Source organism: Synchiropus splendidus, chromosome 6, assembly GCF_027744825.2.
Source record: "Synchiropus splendidus isolate RoL2022-P1 chromosome 6, RoL_Sspl_1.0, whole genome shotgun sequence".
Classification (NCBI taxonomy): Eukaryota; Metazoa; Chordata; class Actinopteri; order Syngnathiformes; family Callionymidae; genus Synchiropus; species Synchiropus splendidus.
Window position 1 is genome coordinate 2,961,427 of NC_071339.1, and position 22,169 is coordinate 2,983,595.

General features: G+C 45.7%; 1 protein-coding gene across 10 annotated transcripts; it reads left to right on the forward strand.

Annotated features, from left to right (window-relative positions):
- Positions 1-1,333: 1,333 nt before the first annotated feature.
- Positions 1,334-22,105, forward strand: wnk2 (WNK lysine deficient protein kinase 2). 10 transcript variants are annotated; one of them, XM_053867560.1, is made up of 28 exons: positions 1,335-2,555; positions 6,175-6,347; positions 6,967-7,187; positions 7,438-7,595; positions 9,010-9,098; positions 9,289-9,508; positions 9,619-9,886; positions 10,105-10,394; positions 11,483-11,605; positions 11,862-11,972; positions 12,099-12,482; positions 12,606-13,124; positions 13,231-13,280; positions 13,356-13,518; positions 13,668-13,784; positions 13,850-14,020; positions 14,098-14,140; positions 14,702-14,848; positions 14,915-15,768; positions 15,856-15,913; positions 15,986-16,053; positions 16,137-16,714; positions 16,805-17,037; positions 17,111-17,338; positions 17,474-17,572; positions 19,170-19,214; positions 19,291-19,607; positions 19,939-22,105. In XM_053867560.1, exons 1-28 carry the CDS (start codon positions 1,911-1,913, stop codon positions 20,218-20,220), a joined length of 6,654 nt encoding a protein of 2,217 aa, XP_053723535.1. In that variant the 5' UTR covers positions 1,335-1,910; the 3' UTR covers positions 20,221-22,105. The 10 variants fall into 10 exon arrangements, 8 of the variants coding, with proteins under 8 accessions (XP_053723540.1, XP_053723541.1, XP_053723535.1 ...); XM_053867563.1 differs by having other exon boundaries at positions 17,474-17,548; XM_053867561.1 differs by having other exon boundaries at positions 16,140-16,714.
- The last annotated feature ends 64 nt before the right edge of the window (positions 22,106-22,169 follow it).

Below are 22,169 nucleotides of genomic sequence, written 5' to 3' on the forward strand. Positions count from 1 at the left end.
GAAGAGAAAGACACTAAATAGTTACTATGAGGAGGGCATGAGGTGTAGAAGTGTGAGTTGCGAGCACGATGAAGCTACAGTAGGTTAAGGTGGAGGAGGCAGCCAAAAAAAAGAAAGAAGAATCACAAATTAATAGAAAAATTCAAATTATAGGAAATATGAGGGTTCCACCATTTACCAGTCAAAATGAGTCTTTAAATTATATATTATTTAATTCATTTGTGTCTTAAATTCCATATATAAACAAATCTCAGGTTGTAAGCGGTGAAGAGTCATGATACATAAATCAATAAGAAGGATGAAATTTGTATCTCTGATGAGATTCATGAGATGGAAAAAAAACACTTCTGTAATCTTTGGTATTTGAAGAAAGTCAATTATACAGCAACAATGTAAACGTGTAAGATGAATAAGTGGAAATTATTGGAAAGATAGCCACATGACGAGAGACGTTCCTGGTTGACAGACTTTGCTTCCTTTTTACAGTTAATTCCAAGTTCAACTTTTTTTTTTAATGATGACTCAGCAATTATAGGCTCCATCTGAATAAGAGCATTCTGACGGGGTTTAAAAGAAGAACCACTTTCTACTGCGAGAGAACCCAGAGGCCAAGAGGTGCCACGTGCAAACATAAAATAGGTTTTGTTGTCATACAGGATGTCCATTAAGTCTTTTTACAATTAAAAAGAATATATTTAACCGATTATTTTGACCAAATTTAGACAGTATTGGTTTTCTTGTTTGCTGCAGCTTAGTCTTATAGTGGCAATGGCATCAGAAAAGAAAACACATGATATCTTTGACATAATCCCTTAGAAAGTAGTCCACAGGTGTGGCAGAGGAACTGACCGTGTCCTTCACATCCACCAGTCTGGCAGAGCGGGGAAATGGTTGGTTGTCTAGATGTGGGCCCACACATTCAGTCAAAAGGTCAAGGTGAACATTTGCAACGACTGATGCATTGTAAAAGAAAAATGGACCAATTATTCAATTGCACATGATTTCACATCCACGTGTGACTAAAACTTGATAAACACTGAGTACAACACAACAAATCTGGTTAGTTAGTTAAAAAACGGACTTTATGGACACTGCTTATATTTGTGTGTGGTCTAAAAATATTTGCTGTTTAAAATAGTATTTGGGCTGTCAGAGTATGACGAAACAAACAAAACAAATCCAAATCTATTGGGGTTTTATGAGGATTAAAGTGGTCATTGACTTGAATTGCAGGTGTTGCAGCGCATCTATCCCGGAGTGGAGAGTCCGGTCCGCCCCTGACACCCTGACTTTCTCCCTATTGGTGGCCAAGTGTCCGGGCGAGTTGGGCGGTCGCACACCGCGCCTCCTGCAGGAGGGAGGATGCGGGTGTCTCCTTCGAGCGTGCCGAGTCATTGGATACGCGTTGTTGCTAGGGGCGTGGGCCGGACCATCAAGGGCTCCTGTTTCCCACATGATTATTCGGACATCGCAGCTGAGGGACGACAGATGTGCGGAGGAGCGGAAGGAATCTGTGCCGCAGTGGACATAATCTGATAATCCCCCGCGCACGGCGCGTGCGGGCAGCGGACGGGGCCGCGATGCTGAGCTCACACTTTGTCACGTTCCTCTGCTCCTCACCAGCAGGTGGACTGAGTTAGTCCTGGGACCTGAAGAGGGTCGAAGGGTCGGAGCAGGAGGGAGGTCGGACGCGGAGGACATCGCCGTCGTGAGGTTGTCGTGGCGATGACGTCTGGTTTGACTTGAGTCCTGCAGCAGGAAGGAGGACCGGGGCTGCGCGCGTCTTCCTGGCTCCAGGCGGAGATGCTCTGCGTCCGACTGGACCAGCTGAGGAACTGCGTCACCAAGCGCTGCAGGTAGGCAGCGGCTCCAACCCCGCAGACCATGTCGTCGTCAGGCGTCTAACCAGGATGGACTCCGCGGAGGATTCTACCAAGGATCCGCCACTGGGATCCACGTTCCATTCGGTGCCGGAGTTGGACTCGGATATAAATGCCAATGCGTTCAGGCCCATCTATGAGAACGGGGATCACAATGTCAACATGGAGCTCAGCGGCCTGCGCGGGGCCAGTGACCCCAGCGCCTACCCCGGAACCGACTACCGGGGGCTCGTGCGCCAGCGCTTCGTCCGCCGGAGCTTGTGGGTGTCGGACTGCGAGGAGCAGCCGCTGGACACGGCCGAGTGCGTCAACAGCAGCCCGGCGCTCAACATCGACCTGCGCACCATCGTGGGTCGCAACCGAACCAGAGCCCAGCAGGCGACCCGCCAGGAGACACCCAGCGCCGACAGCCAGCTGGATCTGAAGCCCGCTGGCGGTGCAGGGGCGGATAAGCGGGACGGGGGCAAGACCGCGGTCATAGAGGATGTGCCCGACGCCTCAGGTAAAGCCGGGAGCGACGAGAACGAGGAGGAGCCCGGGATGAAGGCCGTGTCCACCTCTCCGGGCGGCCGCTTCCTCAAGTTCGACATCGAGCTGGGACGAGGCTCCTTCAAGACGGTCTACAAAGGTCTCGACACCGAGACCTGGGTGGAAGTGGCGTGGTGCGAACTTCAGGTGACGTCACGAGCGCACGTTAGTCCGTAGCACTCAACCAGAGGTGGGCAAAGCGCGGCTTGGGGCCCTCATAAGGCCCCTTGCCTGCATTTATGTGGTCCTCTCGAGGTCAGGGCAAAAAAGTTCCATTAAGATATTTTAACACTTCAAAAGACCTAAAAAGAGAATATATTTGTGATTTACATTGACAATACTGAAAATAAAAATAAAATGCATATGCAGTTTTAAAGACATTATGTAAAGACATACTGTAATTATACTTTTTCCTATGTTCACCATGTTTTATATTGTTAAATTAACTAATCTCAATTAAATTCAACTCTCTTTTCCTTGAGGGTCCTCAGCAACAATTGCCCACACCTGCACTTAACCTTAACTTAGCTTGAAGTGTGTCACCTGTGGCGTTGTAGTGCCGTCAACTTTCTACTACTGTTCTACGACTATTACCTATATATATGTATCAGATAGACACGAAGTATTAAGGTTGGCACAGTCGGGTTTTGTGAAGTGAAGTTTCAAACCAGATTCCTGCTTTAGCATTATGGATCTATTTTTACATTTTATTGAAAAGCACAACAGCTGAGTGTTTTGAAACTGGACAGAAAGAAGCATTCCCAGCAGGTCGTTCCCAGAATGTGCCCAATGTGTCTATTGCCCCAAATTACGTAAATAATCATGTAAATAATAACCTTTCGTTTGCAGTAGAGTGCAAGAGAAGGAATCCAAGACACTGTTAAAGATGAGAGATGCTTATGAAATGCAGCGTTGACATCATTAAAGCAAACAACAGAATAAACACTGCTTATTAGCATTTGCCCAAACCAGAGCAGCATGAGTGGTGACATCTTCTGTTGGCGGCGACTCAGTGCGCACACATTCACAGCTGATGAGCAAAGTCAATTTCCATTTACATTGACAAAGAGGTTCAATATTTATACTTTTCAGCTGTGAGGTTTCCGTGATTTACTTTGGTAACGTTTGGCGCTGAACAATTTTATCTAAATCCAGCTGTAATCCTGACTGAGCTAATACTTTTACGACACACCGATGATTACTCACACTTGATAAATGGGATTGAGTAATTTGTATTAATAGAACAGGCCAAATTTTATTCATTGTACTGTTCATTGTACTGTGTGCGTCAGTATATTTATGATACTTAAGTCCAAAAAACTCAAATGTCAATTTCAAGGCATTTTTATTATAAACCCATTAATATCGCAGCTGCTGATCGATACAGTATATATACAATATAATCCTACTAGATCACTAAAATGACTATGAATGTACTGCACTGCCGCCAGTAAGTCAGGTAGCATTGTAGTTATAATGCTATATTCAAGTGTTTTGTGGGAATGCTTTCTTCCCGTAAGATATTTAAGATAATTTACTCACAGTCCTTGCCATTAAACTGCATTGCCTGCAGTGCATTACATATTGCATAAGTCCATCTAACATTTTCAAGAGATTGAAAAGGAGCTGAGCGAAGAACAGTTCTTCAATCTCAGTCCTGCTTTTCCTGAACAGTGGTTATGTGTGCAGTGCATGTGTGTTCTTTTTGTCTTGTTCTTTTTGTTGGGTCGTGTGTTACTTTTCGTCTCAAATTTTTAATTCTCCCTCCTAGAGCCGTCAAGTTTTTGTTTCACTTCGCAGTACAAGAATCCTTTCTGAAATAGTCTTCAATTATAGCAAAACAATGATTCTAAAGGAGAATGGCTTTCTGGGAAATGTGCTGCTCCTTTACACACAGTGTCAGTGGCGATCCAGTCTGCACTTCTCATATTGTTTGACTGACTGATCTGTATTATTTGATAAGTACACTTCATCACTCTGTTATATTCATTACTTCGACCGAATTATTCACTGCCGCAGCTATTACTGTATCTATCGACACATACCAAATAAACCTGAGACAACTTAAACATCTGTATTTTTCGTGAGAGATTTTCAGGTTTAACTTCCTAACTTGAAAAGCAGCAGCTTGTTGTGTCACTAATCTAGGTATGTGATAATCTGAAAACCAGGTCATAAACTGATAGATGGACGAGCCATTTCTTTCTTTTCTTTCTTTTTTACTGTGTCAAACCAGTTGGCAGAAGCTTATTAATGTAGTGAGTTGGCAGCCTGAGCAGCGTTTGTCTTCCTGTCCTTGCAGAATCTCGATAAGTAATCTGATTAAACACTGCTCTGACTGCCCATCAAAGACACCAGGCCCAAATATTCACTGTTTATTCTTATCCCCGGTTCCTATGGCGACAACATGACAGATGAGAGAGCACTGATCCAGAGCAGCTTGTAATGAGACTCATTTGGGTGTGAAAGTCTCAACCGGAGTCGGGACATTTTTGACTCTCCGGGAAGTAAATCCCTAGATTAAAGTATTTCTCGCATCAAAGTCCCGATGCTTTTTTCAAAAGGATTGAAGTGAAGCGTTTAGGTACATTCCGTGGAGGAAACGATGGCTTTTTCTTTTTTTTTTCCTTTGTTTCATTGATACTCGAAGCACTGTACTTGATGTGCTCACCACATATGTGGGATGTGTTTGCATCTCCTTGGTTTCCGAGCAGGTTCTTCACTGAGATCCAGTGATGATTCAACCCCTGCGTCCCCCAGGACCAGGCCCTGCCCATTAGAGCCTCTGCGCCTGTGTGCCTTGCTTGCAAAACTAAAAAAAACAAATCTCAAAGACAGTGTTGGTGTCAGCTATCGAATCTGTTGCAGGATGAGACAGCAGAAAGCTCCAGCAGCTGATAGACATCGGTTTGATGTGACTCAGATCAAAATCGTATGGAACCATCTCTTCAGATGAAAACAGTTTTTTTCTATCGGTATCATGGGATGAAATCCTGTGTCAGAAATACTGATAACAGTTTGCTCCTCAAGTGCCGTATCTGTTCGCTACCAGCCATGCAGATCATCGTGATATAAGACGGCGATGCAGTCTGGTGAGCACAGGAGTGCACATCCGCACTACTGACTGCCAATGTAACGTGACACCTCAACACCAGCCAGTGATCGATACACAAAATGGAGCCTCAGACGTTCAAAACTGGGCTAATCACCCCGACATACTTTCTTCCAAGTGTGTACTCCTGTGTAACGCATGCTGACAACGATGATGTCATAAATGTGATCGTCTGAATGTCACGCTGACTAGAGAGAATCTGGACTGTAGCCGGGGCTCAGTGTCAGCTGTTTTAGCTGTTTATACAACAGGTCACAGCAGGCGGGGGCCAAAATATTGATTCAGTATACAGAGATTTGCACTACGCACAAGATGGGAAGTGATGTTATACAGCACATCTCTACAGTACAGAATAAGGGGAAGATAATTGGAATAGATTAGATTAAATCCGACTGCCTTTATTCTTCCCACGATGGGGAAATTGTGCTTGTTATGGCAGCATGCAGACATTAAAGACTAAGACCAAACAACAGCACTGTCAACGCTGTAGAAACAGAAAGATTAATATAACAAAATAAGATATGTGTGAGCTGGAGAAATTCATTTCTCATGGATTTGCCTGTTAAGAAAATATCACTTCTCCATCGGACTTCTGCTTGTGGTTGCCTGGTGCGGTCGCACTTCCGTTCACACGTCTGTTCCTTGGTTGCTTAGGAGCGGAAACTGTCCAAAGTGGAGCGACAGAGGTTCAAAGAAGAGGCAGAGATGCTAAAGGCTCTTCAGCACCCCAACATTGTGCGCTTCTATGACTTCTGGGAGTCACCGCTGAAAGGGAAGAAGTGCATCGTTCTGGTGACGGAACTAATGACCTCAGGGACACTGAAAACGTGAGTTAAAGGTCTGACAAAATGACTGTCAAGAAGAGAAGTCCCCCACCGCAGTTCCCAGAACAGAAGCATTTACTGGGGAAGTCCATGCCGTCCAGGTCACACCAAAAACAGGACCTTTGTTTGAGTTCAGCTCCAACAAGGGTCAAACTGACAAAAACAAAATCAATTTAAGCAAACATGTTGGAAAGCTTTGTAATCGTATGATCTCACTCTTGTTTACTGCGGCGTCTGACTGCTTTTCACCAGTGTTTTATGTGTTTGTCAAAACTGTTTTATTTATTATATATGCTGCCTTCTTGACTAGCTCTTTTTTTTGTAAAAGTGGATTGAAATCTTTAACCTTAAACCTTAACAAAGGGATATGGAGTGCAGTTGAGTGCCACTGAAAAAAATACTTTTTTAAATAGTGCCCACTCCTGAACACACTTACACTGAAACACTTGACAGACATGAATCATTAAAAATAGGTTCTTTGAACTTGTAATGTTTTATGAGCTTCCACCCTAAAAACACTGTTGTTATACCCCTTAATAAAATCTACTAGCCTTAATTTGTTTCTAATTCTTGCTGTCCATACATGTGTCACTTCCATAACCTGAATATCATTATTCCTCAGGTATCTGAAACGCTTCAAAGTGATGAAGCCAAAGGTCCTGCGCAGCTGGTGCAGACAGATCCTGAAAGGCCTGCACTTCCTCCACACGAGAGCTCCACCCATCATCCACCGAGATCTGAAATGTGACAACATCTTCATCACTGGACCTACAGGCTCCGTCAAAATTGGAGACCTGGGCCTAGCGACGCTGAAAAGGGCCTCCTTTGCTAAAAGTGTGATAGGTCAGTGCTCACTGAAACAGCACCAGATTCAAAATATCAGTAAACAGTAGATAAATGCCTTGATGCGTGGACGTGAAATCTGTTTCTATACGAGGTTGCATCACAAATCTGAGGGAACTTGAATATAGTTAACTGTCGCCGGGTAATTTAGTCATCATTACAGACACTTAGATCGATCCTGCGGAACAAGATGACACATTGAGCACCACTTGTGCATTAAATAATCCTCTCTCTGGATTGATGGCTGCAGGCACTCCGGAGTTCATGGCCCCCGAGATGTATGAGGAGCACTACGATGAGTCTGTCGACGTATATGCCTTCGGCATGTGTATGCTGGAGATGGCCACGTCTGAGTATCCCTACTCTGAGTGTCAGAACGCTGCTCAGATCTACCGCAAAGTCACCAGCGTGAGTCACTGCCAGTCGATCTATCTATCTATCTTTCTATCTATCTATCTATCTATCTATCTATCTATCTATCTATCTATCTATCTATCTATCTATCTATCTATCTATCTATCTGTCTGTCTATCTATCTATCTGTCTATCTATCTATCTATCTATCTGTCTGTCTGTCTGTCTGTCTGTCTATCTATCTATCTATCTGTCTATCTATCTATCTATCTATCTATCTATCTGTCTGTCTGTCTGTCTGTCTATCTATCTATCTATCTATCTGTCTATCTATCTATCTATCTATCTATCTATCTATCTATCTATCTATCTATCTATCTATCTATCTATCTATCTGTCTGTCTGTCTGTCTATCTATCTATCTATCTATCTATCTATCTATCTGTCTATCTATCTGTCTATCTGTCTGTCTATCTATCTATCTATCTATCTATCTATCTATCTATCTATCTATCTATCTATCTGTCTATCTATCTGTCTATCTATCTGTCTATCTATCTATCTGTCTATCTGTCTATCTGTCTATCTATCTGTCTATCTATCTATCTATCTATCTATCTATCTATCTGTCTATCTATCTATCTATCTATCTATCTATCTGTCTATCTATCTGTCTATCTATCTATCTATCTATCTATCTATCTATCTATCTATCTATCTATCTGTCTATCTATCTGTCTATCTATCTATCTATCTATCTATCTATCTATCTATCTATCAGGACTAAACCTGAGTGATACTCACCCAAACTATCATAATCCAAAGCCTCCAATTACTTCTTTGTTTTTGGGTTATGGGAAGAAACAGGAGCGTTAAGAGAAGAGTAGTCTTATGCAATTTAACTACAGGTTGGAAGTTGTCAACTGGTCTGGGTTTGGGACGCACCATCACACCTAAATGACAAACATTAAAGACCAAAACTGCAACCAAACCCGCCATGCAATACAATCTCTCTCCTGTTTTCTTCCCCTCTGGAGTCACAGGGTGAGGTGGGGGATTCCCTGCCCAGGTTGCCAGACTGTTGCTGGGCTCAAACAAAGTCCACACACTCACAATACTAGACAATTCACTACTGACCTCTGTATGGTTTTGGAATGTGGAGTGGCAACTATCAAAATTACAGCTTAATAAAAAGAATAGCATATTGTCATTTTCTTTTTCACTCAGGAAAAGGTGAGCCACCTAAAGCAGCTTTGCAACCCACTTTTGGGTCCCCTACACCAGTTGTGAACCAATGCTATTGGCAGTTGTGATCAGTTGAAATATGGTTCTTTTTATGTGTTGACTATAAGCTCACAAAAGCTGTTTACATATGCAAACTTTCCTATTGCTCTTTTGTCATTGAATCGCATGTATCATGTATAGTGCAGACATGTTACTGACTTACCATGATTGTATGGATGTGCAGGGTGTGAAGCCTGCCAGCTACACTAAAGTCAGCGACCCGGAAATCAAAGAAATAATTGGCGAGTGTATCTGTCACCGGCGGGAGGAAAGGCAAGTTCAGCTGTGTTCTATTGCGACATGTTTCATGACACATTAATGGTGCACGTTACCTTCCCCTACCTTCTGTTTCTGCTGTGTGACGTACACCCCTATTTGTGTGTGAACAGTTACTGTTTTTGAGCGTCATCCTCGCCCTCTGACCGACTGACCTTTCACAGCAACCGGTGTTTTGTATTTCCAGGTTTTCTATCAAAGACCTCCTGAATCACGCCTTCTTCGCCGAGGATACAGGCGTGAGGGTTGAGCTGAACGAGGAGGACGACGGGAAAAAGGCCTCCATCGCTCTTAAGCTGTGGGTGGAGGATCCTAAAAAGCTTAAGGGAAAGTACAAGGACACAGGAGCGATTGAGTTCACGTTTGACTTGTTGAACGAAGTCCCGGAGGTGGTCGCCCAAGAAATGGTAAACAAAGTTAAACTTGTTGAATGAAACTTTTCAAGTGAGTCGCCATCTTAACGCTGTGGAAACAGCATGTTGAGAGATGTCCCACAGCTGATGCTGCTGTTCTTCAGGTGGAATCAGGATTCTTCCTGGAGAGCGACGTGAAGATTGTCGGCAAGTCCATCCGGGATCGTGTCGCTCTCATCAAATGGCGACGGGAGCGGACCGTCTCATCGGCAAATGGGGAAGTTGCTGCTAAGAAAATGAAACAGAACCTTCTCCAAGTGCCTGGTGCTGGTCCAACAACAGGGACGGTGCCGCTGGCTACCGATGCTGAAGACCATGAGTTGGAGCAGCAGACTTTGATTTGCACTGTGCTGACCACCACGTCAACAACATGTAAGACTTCATTTTACAGACTGAATGAAAGTCGAACTTTAAGAAAATGGCGTTGTTATCCAAAGATAACTGCACCTTGAGTCAAGCATTAGTCAGCAATGTCATCCTGCTGTCGGATTTTAATGAGCTGCTCCCCGACTGCACCCCCCCTCCCTCCATTCCTTACTCTTGTTGGACTGAAGGGCAGAACGGTAATTCATCATGCTCTTGTTTTACAGCGGACAGTGGCGTCAGTTCCACAATGCAGTCAGAAGATCTAAGCAATCAGCAAAAGGGACCTCACCAGTCTCTCCCTGAGCCCATCTTATCTGTTCAGATAACTCACCCCGCTCCTGTCCCGCCTGACACACAAGTGAATCAGGGGTCCTACCAGCAGCCCACAGCACAAGCCACCAATGACATGTGCACTTTCCCACAGCCACAGCCGGGAGGCTACCAGCAAGACACAGGTCAGCTGATATCCGGTCCCTTTCTTCCGCCTGCACAAGGACCCTATCAGTCTCCAACAGTGAGTGGACACCTTTCTTTACTCTTGCTTGAGAGATAATCTGGAGTTTTTCACAATGTCTTGACTCTAACAAAATGATGTGCTGAGTCATAGTCTTGCTTAGAAAAAAAACATTGTCAATGCAGGAGCAAGTCATGAGTAGCATCAAGCCCCATCCTACCTGATGATCTACTTCAAAATGACTCAGCAAGTCTTTTTAAATACAACATATTTACAGCATCCCTCAAAACCATTTCCAAGACGGCAGCACCAGCGTCCTTGTCAGGCGTCCCCTGGAGCAGAAGAGGTGGTTCCTGATCCACAGCCCAGAACTGTCCCCTCTCTTTATCCACATCCCCCTTTGTAGACCATCGGCTGCATTTAGTCTACCTTCTGTTTTGGCTCCTTTGAGAACACAGTCAGCCACTTCCTCTTCACATCAGCCACATCAGTTCTGCCCTCCAGGAGAGTGCTGAGCTCACTTTCCTTGACTGCTGTCTCCATCGCACCGTCAGCCGCAGAAACAAGCTCGCCTGCCCTTTCACAAACGGATGCTAAGTGCTGCATCTGTGACAACGACGGAGTGATGATAACCCCTCTAGCTAGTTGCACAGACAACAAAAATATCCTGGATGGAAAGGCGCTCCTTTGCCCCCCTTTGAACAGGATGCATCTGTTACCAGTGTGTGAGTGAGCACAGCCTCTGCTAGGTCCAGGGAGGATGTAGTCAGTAGTCGACGTGCTGCTGTATATTTTATGACCCTGAGAGCTACTTTTCCTCTTTGGCCTGCTCATGACAGTAGCAAAATGGAGCCATCAGACCCTGCTTTATCGACGAATACAGTTCTGTGGGTGGTAAAAGCATTGCAAAATAAATCAAAAAAGAGTGTCATGACCCACAAATGCTGACTGACAAAATAGAAAACACAGGAGCTGACACTTAACAAGTACTGTAGCTTCCCTTTTTACCGTTTCCCCTTTGGATTCCTGCCAAAGCTTCCTTTTGTGATGACTTCCCTGTTTAGCTGCTGCCAACATCTTAACCTTCAGATCCTTTTGACTTGTAATCAGATACTGGTAGACATTTTCCCCTTGTGTTTGTCTGACAGACCGTATCAGCTCCAGCAACACCAGCTCCTCCTGTGCACCAGAGCAGGCAGACGGCGCAGAGCTTCACGTCCGCAGCCCCCATTTTACAGTCGCAGCTTTCAGTCCCGGCCAGTCAGGACCAGGTAGTGCATGACTGTCCTCACCTGGATGAACTGAGAACCTACACACAATTAACTGGCATAATTCCATGGCTTTAAATCATAAAAGTAAAGAACGTCTTGAGAATCTGCTGGAACCATTTGGTGTTTTTTTAGTGTACAGATCAAGAACAAACTCACACTTACTGCTACTGGATGGTCCGGCAAAAACCAGGCCACATCTGAGCCTATTTATCATTGCCCTACTTAGTCATCATTAAAAGACGTTGTTCTCCCACAGGTCTTTGCTGCTGACCAGCAGATGAGTCCACCTGAGATATGCAGCAGCGTTCCCCAGCCAGGGTCCAGTGGTCCTCCTCCACTTCTTCCCCTGCAGCCCGCCGCCACACAGGTATGACATTGCCAGACCCACGCGGTGTGTTTAGGACTGCGCGTCACAGCAGGGCCACGTTAGATTCTTGTATGTGTTGTTTGCTTGTCTCTGTTCATTTTGTATCATTTTCCCTTTCTTTCCCAGTTTTACACTCCATATCAGACAGTGGGTCACAAGCCCCCTCCTGTCTCCCCAGTTCCCCAGCAATGTTCCTTCAGCAGCAGTAACCCTTACTTCCCCCCTTCACCTCACCGTCCTCGCCTTCCTCTGTCTCCTTATTCCACTCTGCCATCTTTGCCGTCGCTCGGCTCCCCTCAGACTCCTCTGTCCACACCTCAGCATGGAGCCACGATGGCACTCCCTATTCCCCTTCTTGCCATGCCATTTTCAGTGTCCCATCATCAGGGGGGGTCACCTACATCCCAGCCAAACTTCCATACCACACACTCCATACCTCTTTCCCAGGTACAACCCACACATTACCCTGCCCCCCACCCTGAGCAGAAACTGGCAGATCAGCCTGTCCAGGTGAATATTTCAGTTCTCGTTGTACTAGTTGGTGGTCTGAAACGTTTGTGCCAAGCATGATTTGGGGGTAAGGGCTCGACATTCAAGCTAGGTATTGAGGGTTCCTGTGGTATTTATTCACAGGTACCGATGGGGAATTTGCTAGACGTCCAGCTGGTCTCTCAAGTTCAAAATGTCTTTACTGCTGGTCAGAGTGCTCTGTGGAAAACTGGGATGGACACAGAGGCCACTGCAGCTGCTCTGGACTCTGCTGCTGCCTCCACGACAGGTCCACGTGAAACTCAAGCCCCAGCACAAAACCAGACACCAGGTCTGCCTGTGATTCTCCCTGAAACCATTGCATCACCTGCGACTTCGGCTCTGGCTCAAGTTGCCCTCTCTGCATCGGTACCATCGCCTGCTCCGTCTGCTATCCCAGAGGCCTCCTCAGGTCTGACTGATCCACAAGTCCAAGTCTCTGCACCGTCTGATCATGCACCAGCGTCACTTCCTGTTCATGCTCCTGAAGGACTTTCAGTCCAGCCTGCAGCGCTGCACCATGCTTCTATCCCGTCAGCAGATTCTGTGCCTGAGTCTTCTACTTGTCAACCAACCGCACAGGGGACGACTATGTTTCTCACACAACCAGAGTCCTATGCAGAGGTACTGTGATTGGCTGTTGGGTCACTTTCCATTATAAACCAACTGGCACTCGTCCTGTTTGCAATACCTCTGAAACTATTGACATCAAACCATCGCTTGTCTACAGGAAGCACCTCCAGAGACGTCAACATTGCTAGCAACTTACCTCTATGACAGGTACGCATGTGATTTCTGGCCAGCGGAGCCTTCAGTTGCAGTTGCTTAAGTCAGCGTCGATAACTTTGTTCACAGCCTGAACTCCGATGTGGCATCAGGGAAGGAAGCAAGTGACGGCTATGAAAGCTTGGCAGGAGGTGGAAAATCAGACGGGAAACCCAGGAAGCACCACCGGAAGTCAGCGCGTACACGCTCTCGCCAAGAGAAAACTAGCAAACCCAAACTGAGCATGCTCAATGTGAGTCAACCACGCATGTGCCGGCTGCACACTCACACACTGGTAGATAGAAATTGCCAAGGTTTACTCAACTCCACGCTTCAATTCTGTGCATTTCTGTGGCCATGGTGATGATCATACTGCCATATTTGTTATACATTCATCCACAGGTCTGCAACACTGGCGATAAAATGGTGGAGTGTCAGCTGGAGACTCACAATCACAAAATGGTGACCTTTAAATTTGACCTGGATGGAGACGCACCGGAGGAAATTGCGACTTATATGGTTGGTTTTCTCCCTTGACAGTGGTTTGGAAAGCATTTGCATTTAAAGTGTACTAACAATTTCAGGTTGAAAATGGCTTCATCCTGCTGCTGGAGAAAGAGATCTTTATTGACCAGCTAAAGGACATTGTGGATAAAGCTGAAGACATGCTTCATGATGACGTTGAGGGTGAAATGGTTTCCACTCTGAGTTGCAGTCCTCAACAAGGTCAAGCTGCTGAGGGCCAGGCAGGAGAGGTATTCCCAAACGTCTTCAACCTAAAACACAGGGATATCTAAGAAAGTCCTCACAGAGTGTGGTTGTCTCTCTGCAGGGTCTGCAGCCGGGGGCTCCTCAGCCAGTCTATCAGCAGAATGGTATTTTGAGTTTTTATTTTCTTATTTTCATATATTCCAGTGCAGTAGAACAGTCCTAAAGTTGATAGTATCCTTGCCTCCCTTTAATTTTCTTTCATGCACACGTCAACATGCATCGATCAACCACTTGTTTCCATTGAAATGAATGAGTCAAGCCCAGGCCTGGGGCCAAACTTGGCTTAACAACTTGTTTGGTGTGACCCACGAGAGCTTTCAATACATGTAGCTGGTTTGAAATGAAATTCAATACAAACCGCACCAACAGCTTGATCATCCGAGGGCAAGTCGACACGTCACAGTATTCAGGCTTGATGTGTGTTTTGACTCTGACCTCAAAGATGCAGTAGATAAAATGGGACTGATTCTGCCCTTTTGAATTTGTAATATATGTTAAAATGAACATATGTTTCTCCGCTGGCAAGTTTTGACCCTTTGCATGATTTAGTTTGACACCTTTGCTGTACAATAAATACAATATATATTATTGTACAATATTTCATTCTATAGTTTACATGCCAAATTCACTGTCACGCTTTCATTGCTTTATATCTTGTATTGCAGTTCTCCACACAGGAAAGAGATGGTTCATTATTTGCCCTGTGGAGGAGACGCCTCCATCCAGCCAGGAGACCCCAACAGAGGGCACAACAACCCAGTCGCCCACTCACGTTGCAGACAGTGGAACAGCACGTCCGTCGACTTCCAGAGGTGTTTTGATAGAAATACACATGAAGCACAATGATTCATGACCTGATCGTCTTTTTATCTTTCCAGATGAGGGCTCATCCTCCACGATGTCTGGTGGAAGTGGGGGCTTCACATATGACATATATGGATTTTGCAGTCCCCCGATAATGTCCAACACCGACCCACTCCTGTTAGCCACGCTGTCCCCCCCTGTCTCTGCTCCCCCAACACTCCAGTCGGTGTCATTGTTAGATCCCGTGGAGAATTTGGTGCATCAGCCAGCCAAGGCTCAGACCTTGCCACCTTCGTCGCCGCACACGTCCTTTCAAATAGAGGAGTCGCAGGGCTCCCCATTGGGCTCCATCTCGCCCGTCGTCACAGCTCAACGGGTGGTGGACATCACATGTCCAGCGTCCATGGCAGATGAGGTGCCCTGCTGTCCTTTGGTCATGCCATTATCTTTGGACGTGAACAGCTCTCAGGATGGATCTACTTTCACTCCTATGCCACTGCAGGAGCCGTCTTCGGCCAAAGAAACTCTGACTTTGACCTACACATCTGCAGCATGCAGCGAGCACCCACAGCAGCCCGTCGTGCTCCATCAGCCATTCGCGAGTGTAGGAGGGGCTAAAGTGCCCTCTCTCCCACAGAGCCCTGCGCCGTCACACCATGGTGGAGGGCCTGGGGAGTCCGACGGCGAAGGAAGGCTTGGTCGAGGAGGCTTCGTCGATAGCACTATCAAAACTCTGGATGAGAAGCTTAGGAACTTGCTCTATCAGGAGTATGCACCAATGTATCCATCAGGCGGCGCTGCAGAGACGCCTGGCTCTGGAACTGAGTACATTCAGTCTCCTCCGGGCCCAGACAGTGCCACCGCCGGGTCAGGAAACAGCACCCCGGGACCAATTGGGGAAGGGCGGTACAGGGCAGGAGAACAACTGGTGCGTAAAACACAAGTGTAGTCCTGTCAGTGGTACTTGATTTGTGACTGTAGCATCGGATTAACGTGTTATTTGTGTTTCCATCAGCCACAAATTCCAGAGAGGATGGACAGCCTGAGCACCCTCAGTGACTCTGCAGTGGGTGGTATGTAATCCAGTCACTGGCACCTTTCTGTTTCCTGCAGTAAAACCTTCTACATTGTTGTTTTGCTTCCAGCAGCTTCCTTATCTAGAAGACACCTTCCACACTCTGCTTCCTGCTCGGGTACAAGAAGCCGATTTAAGGTATGACAAAGTGAAAGACTATATTTTTACCCTGACTTTAAGCCAGATATCTAATCTACACTCTTTAAATTCTTTCCTCTCAGCAGATCATCTCAATCCCTCCTGAAGTCGCCATCAGACAAGACTTGAAACAGAGAAGCTGGAGCAGAGCCGCCTCCCCAGCTCATCCTACGGGCTTCAGTCGAGATGTTCAAGCTGACGCCATGGCTACCACGATCGGCCGATTTTCTGTGGTCAGCGCCGAAGACGATCTGACGCACAGAACCCGATGCAGCCGTTACTCTGCACCACCAGACTTCTACCTAGACACGCCGCCTTCTGCGGCCAAGCGGGGTTCCCTGCCTCGCGCAGTCACCTCCCCCTCAGTTCCTGTGGACATCACCATCCAGGCTCGATTCCTCTCCTCAGACTCAGGGGCTGAGAGCAGCCCTGCAAAGATGGCCTCTGCTCAACAGCACACTCGCTCTGAGCGCAGGGGAAGTGACCTCATGAAGAGGGCTGTCGCTTTCCTCCGTCGCTCCGGCCGCAGCAGCAGCGTGCAAAGCTCGGACTCGCCGTGCAGACACGGAGCTGTGCACGGCTCGGCCTACGCCAGCAGCGACAATGACTCAGAGATGGAGGACTCGGACATCAAGAGGGAGCTCCAGCGACTCCGCGAGAAGTAAGCCAACTCACTCATACCACATGAGCTGGTGGCAAATAACCATTGTACTCAGAGAGGTGTAATGCAATGGAGCCTGCTTCCTTCCAGACACCTGAGGGAGATCTCTGAGCTGCAGGCTCATCAGCGAGGAGAGCTGGAGCTTCTGTACCGCAGACTTGGCAAAATTCCTCCTGCAGGCCTGAGCCTGTCTCACACTGCGCCCCCTGCAGGCCGTAGAAAAAGGTCCAGCAGGCACAGACTGAAGCCCGGGAAACTCCTCAGTCCCTTGGTTCAGCAATTTCGAAATGTCACGACTAAATCCGGTGACTCCAACAAATCTGGTGAGTTACAGTCCAGATATTTCCCAAACCTGAATTTAAACCAAACCACAGTGAAAGTGTGTTTTTCTGCCAGCTGCTGCAGGTGCCCCTGAGCCAACGGTGAGTTTAAATGGGTCCCCTGCTAAAGGGTCTGTCCCCTGTCAGGGCAGGCAGCGCTCCTGCACTAGCCACCTCCCCAGCTCATCCACACAGCCGGTGCAGACACAGCAGCCATGTTCCCTCAAAGGTTCTATGTCCTCTGATAATATTTACGCTGGAATCTATGGAGCTGCCTCTGGCACCCCAGCACCACCAGAACAAGGTGAAGAACTCAGAGAGCTCTCACTTCAGTTGGCTCGTCTGAAGACCCGTGCATGAGGTGGATTTGACTGAAGTGGGTTTTCAGTGCTGCTCTCACCCTGGTGTCTTCTTCTCTCTGATTATACCCCTTTTACAGGATGGCCCACTTGCCCCCCTCCGCCCGAGAGAGTGACCTATAAGTCCAGTAGCAAGACAAGAGCTAGATTTCTCAGTGGGCCTGTGTCTTTGTCCATCTGTTTGTACCTCTCCTTCTAATGCTTGCCATACTCCGGCTTTCCTTGCTCTTTCTCCACATCTCTGATCGCTGACGTCTGGCTGCACTGCTTGTTTTCATTGTGGAACATTTCAGTGTTTCATCAAACGGAAGGGTCAAATGATAATGATGAAACGTTGCCTAGGCTGACGATAAATACAACATTAAAAATCATCTTCAATCTTTGTTCCTTCTGAAGACCACGAGTCATTGGCTCACCCGCCTTAAAAAGACAGTGATATGGCCTCCACCTCACCGGCCACTGAACCATTTCTTGTTCGTGTCCAGCCTGGACAGACCCAAAGGCAGATCTTATCCATGATTGACATTTTGCTTTGGTCTGGTCAAAGCTTTAGTGTCTAGGTTAAGAGAAGTGTGAGATTGTCCGACTGCCCGCCTCATTTCTCAGCAAGTTGTCGACTCGCTTAGAAACCTGCGCTGTCTATCATCCAGATTCATCTTTTTGAGGAACATGGTTGCCTAATGAACTGCTGACCTCACTTCCTGTCCTTTAGGTGTCAAGATTTGCAACACTTCCTGTTCAGTTTAGCTCAAGTCTTGATTTAAAAGCCAATCCCCACCTTGTCCCAAAGTCATCCAGCAAAACAGAGATGGAAAATACACATGAATTATTTGGAATGATTCACCTCATGTCAAGTTGATTTCTGTTTTGCAATCTTTTAACAAGTGCTTTATGCTTTAAAATGCTTTATTCTTTTCAGTGGTTGCATGTTTATTATGTTTATATGCTAATGGCTGCTGCTTCACCTGACTAACACGCATGAGCCTTTTACAGTGTCATTTTAGGTTGTCATTGTACGACAGTGTAATGGGGTCTTTTGGTGAAACAAGTGTTTGAAAAATGTCTTAAAAACTAAATTCTAAGATAATGATAATAAGTGTTAGCAAGCAACTGGAGTAGCCAATCTGTAGTTTAGTGTCAAAAACGAACACAGAAATGCCTCTGTAGTGTAAAAACTTTTAGCGCTTTACCATGTCATCTTATCATAATTAATCTTTTGTTCAATAGCTGTGACAGATAAGTGGCCAATAAATCTAGTTATATAAATATTTGAAACCTTGCCACTTGATGTTTTTATTTTTTATTCTAAATCCCATCTATAAATGTCAGAAGGAACTTTTTTTTTTTTTGACAAAATTTTGTGTCCACAGTTTTTAAATCCTCTTTGTAGGTCTTTATATATGGCAATGCATTTCTTCAATTCATTAATGAACTTTTATTCATTAGTTTGTGTGTAAATTTGTTCATGTGTCTAAAACTTGGAACCATTTGTTAATGAAGTAGTATGCCTCACAGTAATAATAGTTTTCTTCTGTGCCACAGTGAATCTACAATATTTGTTGTTGTTATTGTTCAAAGTTTATGGACAATTAAAGTTTATAGCGCTACAATTGTTTAAAACAATACAAGAAAACATATTTTTTATTTTATATGTCTGACTGGACATTTTACAAAATAGCAAATCGTTTCATCTCATTGCATGAATACCTTCTCAAAAAATGTGCATTATAAAGCTGTGTCCCCTCTCAGTGTATTGATGTGTATTTTGTCTCGCAGGGACAACGCTGAAGCGTCTGTGCCTTGGAAAAGATCGTGGCCACAGTATGTCGAACAGACTTGGAGTTTGGGGGGAGAAAACTCGCTGTTGCATCTGTCTAACCATCCCCCTGTGCTCCAGGGTCCAGTGCCACATCCGGAGCTTCCGCTCAAGCCCAGCAACATTCCACTGGTGCCACGCCGCCTCCTCACCAGCCAGTGATGGGTCTGGCCCAAGCGCAAGCCAATAACAGCAACAACAAGACATCAACCTGTTCGTGCTCCTCCTTGAGTGAGCTCAATCTGCCGGAAGATTTGCAACGACTGATGGAGGACTGGGCTCAAGAGGTCCTGATTGTCACCCACCGGCCGGGTACCAACTCTCTGAGTATCAGTGGGCAGCAGGTTTGGGACCAGGTTTTCCCTGGAACCCAAGGTCAACATGCCACCTATCACTGCGTGAGTGTCAGCTTAAAGTATAGATTTTTTTTTTTTAATTTAAATACTGTGTCAAACATCACGGGATGATGGTTCGATGATTGCATTTTAAAATACTTATAAAAATTAACCGCCAATGAAAAGTCTTCAAGTACTATGCCCACACATGTAAAAGGCAGCTGATGGGTCCAATGCCTTACCTTAGCCCCCCCCCCACGGGCTGATACTTCCTATTAGAGAGCACATGGTTCCCAGGATGCCTCCTCACTCTGTACATCATTCATATAACTGTATTATTGTCTAGCGTCTTAATCTTATTTGAAATGTAATTTTGTGTTTTCTCACCTGGCAGGTTTCATCCTGGGGAACACCTTGTCATCCTCTGCCATGGCCTCACGCCGCTGGTTCAACAGTGATCAATAACTCTGCAGTGCCCCCCTCTGGCTACCACGCCACATCACCCGCTGGGCTCAGGGCCTTGTCCTCGCCTCTCTCCCGAGGCCCCTGGTCTGGGGCGCTTGCCCCACTTACTTCGGGAGCCATAGCCTTTCCCAGTATAGCGTCAGCTCATGGCGCACACAGCTCCATAACTTCATCATATCAGCCGCCGGATCCCAAAGCTAGGACTCTCTAACTGGTCGTAGCATCATGACGTCACAGTATTTTCAAGAAGTCGTAGTTTTAGCCCATCATTTGTGCATATACTGTAAATATTATTAGCCAGCATGTCTGATATCATGTGTAGACATCAACATACCTCATGTCCATATTACAATAATTATCCGTAAGTGCAGTGCTTAAGTAAAACAGCATTTCATGATGTTTCATGAACTAATTCAGTCTTCTAAGCGCAGATTTGCTCTTTTTAAAAATCTGTCTGGCTGATGTGCAGTTCATGTTTCTATGAAGATTATGTTGCACATTACTCCCCTAAACAAGCTGCCGTTTGTACAAAGGACCTGATGTTGATCTGTACAGACCTGTGACGTACAGTATGTACAGTTACGTGATGCAGCCACGTGTCTCGCTGCACTCACCTGTCATGCACTGTGAAGACTTGACCTCCTGGTCGCTAGGACCAGGTGCTTCTCCTGCTCTCTCTCAGTCCAAAGACCAAGTTTCGTTCTCCATCAATGATGCTTCCTGCATAAGCGCTTGAGAAACTGACCTGAACTTGAACTTTATCTTCAGGTGGAAAGGCCGCCGCCTGCGAGAGTGCCTTGATTTGCAGCTTTCTGAGGGAAAGCCTTTTGACTGAAATTTGACACGAGGCCATGTGCGATTTGAATAATGAATGTGAATTAATTCACCGGGTCACAAATATCACAAATTGTACGTCACTATATATTGGCTCGGTTATGGTCACATACTTAAGTGAGTTTTCAGTTTTGTTCACTGCTGCGCTGCCTTGGCCACATCCTGCATGGACTTATTCATATGTGGAATCAGCAAGTTTGATGTGGTGGGGCGGGTCTGAGGTGGGCATGACTTACTCTCCGAAATGGTGTGAGCAGAGAAGAAGAAATTTAGAAAAAACCTAAGGCAAAAAGGTGTGCACTGGGATCCCAAATATGAGAGTGTTCGGACAAGAGCCTCTACTCCAGGTGGACTGAATATACTTTGTGTCCCGTCCTTTTTTCTGATGCAATCTGTAGCTTTTCATCTCGTTGCCTTCATGGTCCTCAAGAGATTATTGCTGAGTGTATGGAACATGTTGCCGTCCATGGACAGAGAAGGCACACAAAGAATGTATTTTGCGGTTTCTGGACTATTTCTAACACATTTGGTGTCTTCACTTCAGCAGCCAGCTTGTCCAGCTAAAGTCTTCTAATGAAACTTCATTCAGCTTTAGAAATGCAAGTAGTTGCCGTGTGATCTTCCTAGACAGCGTTTAAAAGCAACAGCAAAATGACTTCCAAAAAAAAAAAGAAAAAGTGAAAGAGCCATACAGAGGGTCGTTGACCGAAATGTGCACCTTTGTTGTGAAGCATGGTGTTTCAATGGGTAAAAATACGTGACCCCTGTAGTTAAATCTAAAAATGTAAAGCCATCTTTCTACTTTTACAATTCAGGACCACCCATGGCACATTTCAGCAGTCTGCTTGTGCCACTCGGCTTCCAAGAAGGTTCTTGCTGTGTGATGGACCTGCACATATTCTTTGCACATGTACCATGATTTGCACGCATCAAAAGGTAAAATGTAGCTTTAGAGTTTCAAACTGAGCTAATGAAAATATAATGTGAGCAGGTTCTGCCAACGGTGAAAAGAAACACGAGTTTGAGGCGCTGTTTTGAGTTTGAAGTGACAATATGCTGCTTGTGTTCTCCTTTAGCTTCACCTGAATCTCGCAAATTCATCTGGAATTCCACAAACTTATTTGCGATTTATGGTCTTCCGTGCTTTTAGTGTTCGATTGCTTCTGCCTGCTCCATCACCTGTCACTTGGAAGTGCTCAATCACAAAGGCTGTAAATACTTGAAGAAGGAAATAATAAATTCAGATTTTTGCTTGAAAGACTGTTTTTGGAGTTATTTCACACCATCCTACTGAGAGAGAGAGATTGTACAAGACCACTGAATTTT

Coding starts and splice junctions, on each gene's coding strand:
- wnk2 (XM_053867560.1), top strand. CDS start 1,911: ATGGACTCCGCGGAGGATTCTACCAAGGATCCGCCACTGGGATCCACG. Junction 7,188..7,437: donor CTTTGCTAAAAGTGTGATAG/GTCAGTGCTCAC, acceptor TGATGGCTGCAG/GCACTCCGGAGTTCATGGCC. Junction 9,509..9,618: donor AGGTGGTCGCCCAAGAAATG/GTAAACAAAGTT, acceptor GCTGTTCTTCAG/GTGGAATCAGGATTCTTCCT.